This window comes from Haliotis rubra, unplaced genomic scaffold, assembly GCF_003918875.1.
Source record: "Haliotis rubra isolate DU_JTF1 unplaced genomic scaffold, ASM391887v1 Scf31, whole genome shotgun sequence".
In the NCBI taxonomy this organism is placed as follows: Eukaryota; Metazoa; Mollusca; class Gastropoda; order Lepetellida; family Haliotidae; genus Haliotis; species Haliotis rubra.
The window spans coordinates 3,571,117-3,578,814 of NW_025766980.1; the positions used below are offsets into that span (position 1 = coordinate 3,571,117).

Below are 7,698 nucleotides of genomic sequence, written 5' to 3' on the forward strand. Positions count from 1 at the left end.
TTCTCAGAGTACCTGTGAGACGTAGTCGTCCTCCAGTATTCCCCAATTTTCCCAGTACCTTTGTAGACGTCCACCCACTGTCGATGGTTGTACAGGAACGGCTCGGGGTGGAAGCACCCAGTCGTTCCGAACCCCACTTTCAGCGTCTAGCCCCTCTAATACCTCTGGGAGTACGTCCTCTCCCTGAGTTTCCTCTGTAGTTTCCGGATGGGCGACGAAAAGATCTCTTCCCGCCTCTGAAGATGGAGAACTTCTTCCCCTTAGCCTTCTGGATACCAGAAAATTCCGATTTGCTGTTGTACTTCTGTGAAGTATGACGAATGACGTTAGCTAGAGTATCTATAGACTTGATCATCATGACTTTCCTTGAGTCGTGAGTAGCTTCCTTAGCTGCTTCCTCTAGCTCACCTCCGAAGATGATAGGCGCCGCCCAAGGAGCTCTAAATAGCGGTTTGGTAAATTTGTCACTCCAGGAACACGATGCCAGTAGACCCTGTCTCCGTAATAAGGTGAGACCCGTCGACGTTGAGGCCAGATGATCCGATATGAAGTATTGGTCCTTTTTCTGAGTGAGCAGACCAGATAATATCATTCTATCTTCTTCCGAACTGGGGTTCTGGAACTTGTTAATCATTGCCTCATGGATTGCTCTGGACCTTGCTAATCCGAAGAAGGATCTCCTTGTCGCTGTATCAAGTAGAGCCAACTTCTTATCCTCCACCTTGTTGACCTTGTTCCGAGAGTCCGGCGCTCTCATGAAGGGGTCCATGTGATGTAAGGGGAATTTCCTTGCATTAAATGCTGGCAGATGTTGATTCTGGAATCTAGAAGCTTTGTGAACAGATGTGCGTAGATTCAAAGGCACCTTGGATATAGGCTCCTTGGAGGGAGACTCTCTAAGTTCAATCTATTAGCTATCCAAGCTGTAACTTCCGTATCTGAGAAGACGTAGTCGGTATGTTCATCAGATAGTCCTTGTTCTGTAGAACTATGCCTTCGCGAATCCTCCGTGTGCGAACCTTCCTTTCGCGAAATGTTGTGACACATCCTTTCGTGAACGTATGTCTCATGATTCCTCCCTTCGCGAAACCTCTGCTCTTTATCCATCCCTTCGCGAACTAGTCTCTCGCGAACGTTCCCTTGGCGAACTTCCTTCTCGCGAACCCTGTCTTCGCGAACCTTCTCTTCGCGTATGAGAGCTGTGGGATGTAGATCTGGAACGGCTGGCTCTTGGGGATGGATTCCTAGACATTCTCGAACATTGAGGGTTCGCAGACGAAGTTGTCGAGTTAGTAGCCTATGCGGACCTTCCAACCTGTTCTATGATGACAGAGTCGTCCGATTGTGATGACCTTCGAACGTACTCCGTTCGCCAACGTAGATCTGAGAGGCGTATTGGGTTCGCGTAGGTCTGAGGGTTTGCGAACGTTGTCAGTTGATGAACGTTCCTGTCGCGCCTTCGCTTCCTCATCAAAACGTCATTCCATCATGGCCATCATTTGAGTAGTAAATTGCCTCATAAAGTCGCATCGATCGAAGATCTGCGTAGACTGGAACTGATTCGGCGTTGATGAAGCGTTCGCAAACGCTGATGTGTTGTGTGCTTCAACTTCACTGCGTTGAGAAGTTGGTGGTTGGTCGTCAAACAGCTGGCCCGCTGTTGTTGCAGGAGACGATCTAGTAGTCGTGGAGGTCGATTGTGTCGCCGATCTAATAGGTACTTCAGGCAGAAGTGACGGTGGTTCATCAAACACGTCTGCCTCCAGCGGTAGGATAATTTCCTCATTAACGACCTCTGATGAGTTGACTTGCTAGGTCGTGTAGATTTCGATGTAGACCTAGTAATGGATGCCCTTTTCTGCGTTGTGGATGAAGCAGTAGTCTTTTTCTTGCTCCGAGAGGGCGTCAACTCCGTCGTAGCAGACCTCTTTTTTGACCCTGTACCAAACGACTGCCCCAGCAACGTACTCAACATAGCCCCCAGAATTATTTATTTCTGCAGTAGCAAACAACCTACGGTTACCGGCTTGATCTCCAGCTTTTATCAACCGTGACTTGTGATGACTTCCTCACCCGATCCATGGCACGTCTATAGATATAAGACAAATATTGATTAAATTGCAAATTTGATAAATCACTGCAATATGTACAACGTAAGCTGGAAGAACATGGTTTAATGCACGATGGGCATTTGGGGTGAGGATCAGCCACAGATAACCGGTGCCTGCAAACAATGCAAGATTTCATGAAATGTAAACATGTTACATTACGATGAAAAAGTGTAACAAGTTAGAAGAATTTTATTCAACGAATGCATGATAGTTATAGCCAAATACCATACACAGCATAATTTTGATAAATAGGATCTAAATATAAAGGATATCTGCCGTATATGGGACTCCAGTGCTCGCCCAACCGAAAAGGGAGAGAGTGACAAGTAAGGCTGGTCACATGACTGTTTGCGCGGGAAATGAGGGAGGTAACTCGTGGGTGAGTGTATTTTTACATCGCTTCAGGAACTACAAGGGATTCAAGTGTTCCACTACCATTCGTAAGGGAAAGGGAGATAAGCAAAAGATCACGAGTCAGGATAAGGAAAAAATCATTGTTTTTCCCCGGCACCAACAGATATCGGTCATTCTGATAGAGAAAGTCGATATGATTTTTGAATTCCGACCTTCCTACCCATAATTTTAAAGAGGTGTAATCGGAACCACAATTTTTTCATTAGGCCCAATGGTCCTCTGAGCAATATCAAAGAGTTACTTTCTTGTGGACACTCAGCAATGCTTAGATGTCAATTAACATTAATATGTTCAAAATAGCATTATTTTACCCAAAACTTTCGTCCTAAATCTAAAGGTTTTCGTTTACAAGAATGGTATCCATTGCCGTAATATGATTGGCTGCCTTAGGTCACATGTCTGATTTTGACCAATCTTGACCCTTATAGCAGACTGTGGCGAAAAAGCGTCATTAGAAACCAATCTTTATCCAATAAAATCGCTTCTTATAACTGTGAAAATACTCTTGGCAAGGGGTACAGTGATGTTGTTGATGTTCAGAGCTTTCGAACGATACCCGACATCAAATGATTCGCCTCCCATGTTATTCATAAGAAGCTTCGAAAACGGAGGTATTTTCCGTTGTTCTGTCATGTTACTGAGCAGAAAGCCACTGATATCAGAAAATAGGCGACCATACATTTTATTTAAGAAATCTTTTTATAATAACGAAAAAGGCACGGGCATGTTATGCCATGTCACAAATGGAAAAAAATCGCCATAGTTTTTGCTTCTTTCGTGGTTTATCTAGACATTATAAATGTAAGCTTGCATTTTCATTACAAAAATAAATCTATTTAAGTTGTAGTTGTATTATTTGAATAACATTATAAAAATAAACTTCATATTTATCAACAATGGGATTAGACCTTTCAAATGGTGTATGAAATGTAGTAGCAATAACGTTTTACAAGCTTATAATTTCCTTCATAAACATAGGCTTCATCTGTGATCTTAGAGTCCCTGGGAACTCGGTGTCATGGCAGTAAATGCCTCTGGTTGACTGGTGTTGAAAGAGTTAATTAACTTGTTGTTTGTTGATTTATTTCAAATTCAGCAATATTCAATAATCGCAGCAACTTGTAAATAACTCAGTGCCATAGAAACCAGTGGTTGGGTTACAATGAAACCAATATCTGATCACCTGATTCATGTTTGATCAAAAACTGTCCTTAAATGTCCAAGCATTGATTCTGATAACACAAACAACAAAATTTCCCTTCAATTTCTCAAACGTTGCTATCTTAAATGTTCATCATTCTCCTGAAGTTTAGGATCTCGAATTACATTACTAGCATACCATTTAATATAAAATATCATACATGCTTTACTCAAAACAGAAACTATTTCATACATGTCTCTTCCTCGAGATCTGGGACTTGGCGATCTTGATCGTCTTCTCTTGGAACCATCCCGACTGCCATCATCAGATATCTGGACAAATATATTGCAACAAGTGCCGATTAATGATTAGGAAAATAGCAGGGTTCTGTGGCATAATACTATTTAACTGTGAATATATGAACATTTTTACATAATTAATGCAGTGATACTTATACAGAAAAATGAGTGAGTGAGCGAGTTTGGTTTTACACCAAAAATGGGCTTCACACATTGTACCCATGTGGGGTATTATGAATTGGGACATTTTCAATACGACTTGAGAATTGTAAATGACATTTTATGCCGACTGAGCAGGTCTAGAAAAACCACACGTGGCAAATAACCTGAAAATATTTACATAATCCACAGTACCTGTTTTTCTGGCCTGTCTTTCTTTTTGTCAGCTTCCGGTGGTTTGGCTGTTACGTTGTTGGTTGTCTGACTAGGGACTGGAGCCACAGGTGTGTTGTTGACAGCATCAGGCACTAGAGATGCTAGGTAGGATTTTGATTTCAATGCAGTGAATAGTGTTTCCACAAATGCCTTTGTCTCTGAAAAATGTCATTGACATTAAGATATAAAATTCAATCTATGGCACTAAACCACCATAAAAACCCTTGTATAAAATTCTGTGTGAAACAAGTATGATGTGTGTGATGGTATCGATCATACTGATATGGGATATCGAAATTCAAGATCTTTTTCAAGAATGTTAACACATGGTTTCAATGCTTTGTAAATTGTGTTTGTCAGTGAAATATAGGATACTATTAGGGCTTTGTAAAAAGATTGAGAATACACAATGCCATGTAGAAAGGGGTCAAATTTAACTGACTGACTGAGTTTGGCTTTACACCGCTTTTAGCAATATTCCAGCAACATCACTGCAGGGGACATCAGAAATGGGCTTCACACGTTGTACCCATGTGGGGATTCGAACCCGGGCCTTCGGCGTGACAAGCCAACGCTTTAACCACTAGACTACCCCACTGCCTTCAAATTTAACACGTTAAATTTGGGATTACACTTTCTCAGTAAAGTACAGATTCTAGTACCTCTGTTTGGTCGAATCCCACTGCCACAATCTCTATCATCTATATCGATAACCAGAGATACATACTATGCTATTTTATTACACTGTATAAACCCTCTCATCACACATTTTCCAGCAAGATTTGTTTCCAACGCCAACACAAATATGATAAGTTTGTCATGAATTCTTCATGGATTGGCACATACATCTATCACAGCAATACACCTCATTCTTGGTTCATGTGTGCATTATAATATTTTCTTTCTGCAGATAAATCACAACCGTGAATATTTAGACTTAAACTTCTGAAATTGAAGGTGGTATATTGTCATGATTGTAATTTGTAGGGCAGAAACATGTAGGTTAAGGCAGGGGTGGAAATAACCCATTGCCCGACGCCCCAGTCCAGTGTTTTTTTCTGTCGGGCAAGCAAATTTGCATATCACACTGTACCAGTGTCCATTTGCTTTCCACTGTTAATTATGTTTATTTAAAAAATCAACAAGAAAATCGGCCAGTATAGTGGAAAAATTATCAGGGCATGTGATTTTGCATGTGACACTGTACCGGAGTACACTAGCAATTTTAAAGTTATTTCCACCCCTGTTAAGGGCATTGTCAACTTGATGCTATTCATAGACAACAGGGAAATATTAGTCACTTTCACTACTCTTTGAAAAGTTTCAATTAGCATTTCATTTAAATTGAAATTTCTAAATTCCTGTCTCTTACTATCCAAATGTTTCTACACCAACCAGGGATTTTCTATGATTCAAAAGGGTCTCTGGCAGGCAGTATATGTAAAAAAGATTAAAATGGATTTTTCTTAATCAGTGTCAATATCATATTTTTATAAATTCTGATAAATAGGGAAAACTTTGCTTCTGACCTGGTGCTGAATATCTGTCTATTCAGGTCTAGGCATATCCATACCGATATAACTTGTAATGCAATGCATAGTATGAATGACATTACATGAGTGGTAAGTTGAAGACTTGTATCAATGGCCTCGAATAAGGTGGCAATACTGTATCGCTGAATCATTACACCATAATAAATACTTACATTATGAAAATCATTTTTATTTTAGAGCATTTTGCAACATGCTGTTTTACATTACCATGTACATTATACCTAACATACCAAACACATAACACAAGAAACATACTTGACTGCAAAAACACATCCAGCTGGTCCATACAGATATCCTTGAGTTCAATTTCAGACTTTTCTTTCTTGACCAAGGCTAATACATAGCGAGACAAAGTTGATGGGTCCGCATCACAGCTGTTGAAACAAATGGGCATGATCATGATGGACAGGCCCAGACATTTGCTAATGAGTAAAAATATTTTACTTAAGTCAAAAATAAAGATATATGCAATAACTGTGATGCATATCACTATTACAGACACCATAGCATCAGTTCAATACCCAATCACAAAGATTTGGTTGTACACTGTGTATACAGACGTGGGAAATTGACTGGAATGCATTCAATTCCCCTCACATACTTAAGAAATTAGGCTTATTAAACTGAAATTTGGTCATTATGGTCAACATATTGGTTGATTGTCACTCATAGTAATACACAAAACTAACCTTACAGGTTGTTCTAAAAGAAATGTTCCTGTTCATACATAATCATGAATTTATATTGTACTTGCAAACCAATTTAATATTGACCCATGTCATACAGTTCATATTTAGCATGATGATACTTCACAAGCTGTCCCAGTGACTGCTAGCTTCTAAAACCCAAATGGAATTTTCCCCAAATAATAAACTTGTTTCTGGCAAACACATTACTTTGAAATGCTAAAAAGACAACCTTTTGTGTTAACAGATTCATTTCTTTTACAAAACATTTTCAGTCACATTATTTAATGTACTTGATAGGTACTTGATTTATGGAGGTACAATTATGTCCACACTATTCTCAATAACGTTTCCTGTGTATGGGTTATTGAATAACCTTGTGATAATTTATTCAATAATGTAACTGTAGGAATATAACATGTAGTTGCAACCAGTGAATAATTATTCAGGTGTATGTTCATTTAACAGATAGTATGTCAAAGTAAAACTGAAAGTGATGGTTTACCATGCGAAAAAACACGCAAGGGCAAAAAAGTAATAATCACGAAAATGAGACTGAGCTATTTTCTTAGAAAACCTCAGGATGTCCGATGTGGCTCTCAAAAGTATAACCAACCATGGAGTGACAACATAAAGTCCTCAATTCAGTAATAAAACATTTCACAATCACATTATTTCGACTAAGACTCACATCGGATCCAGTGTTTTCGATAGCCACACTTTGAAAGCATCCAGATTTTCAATAATCATTGTGGTGGTCTCCTACGTTAACGCCTATTGTTGCACATGGAGACCTAACATATGGCGAATAAACAATCGACAAGTTCCTTGTCAGAGTACGTTTACAAGTTTCCTCATTCTCCACGTAACATCTTCCCGAACGTTACAACTGCTGAAGAAACTACCCGAATATGGCTGCTCACAAATCTCGTTTTTTATCACGTGACAAATAACTGTTTTCATCAATCCCTCGCCCCAAGGGTTAATTAGGTCTTATTATTATCCTTGTCGGCTACAAAGGCCTAACCGATATAGTCTAAACAATACAAAAAGATGGCACGTACAGTATTTGTCTATATAACGGCCCGTAAAATAAAGGCGGTAAACGAGATTTCGTGA

General features: G+C 39.5%; 1 protein-coding gene across 3 annotated transcripts in view; it reads right to left on the minus strand.

Moving 5' to 3' along the window:
- The window catches only part of LOC124283124 (RNA-binding protein 26-like), a 28,276-nt gene extending 20,761 nt beyond the window's left edge, over positions 1–7,515 (minus strand). For all 3 annotated transcript variants that reach the window (XM_046719153.1, XM_046719152.1, XM_046719154.1), the window contains exons 1-4: positions 7,271–7,515; positions 6,149–6,267; positions 4,320–4,498; positions 3,919–3,998 (exon numbers count right to left, since the gene is read on the minus strand). In XM_046719153.1, coding sequence (XP_046575109.1) covers positions 3,919–3,998; positions 4,320–4,498; positions 6,149–6,267; positions 7,271–7,329 — 437 coding nt within the window. In that variant the 5' untranslated portion in view covers positions 7,330–7,515. The remainder of the gene's footprint in view (positions 1–3,918; positions 3,999–4,319; positions 4,499–6,148; positions 6,268–7,270) is intronic.
- Between the last annotated feature and the right edge of the window lie 183 nt (positions 7,516–7,698).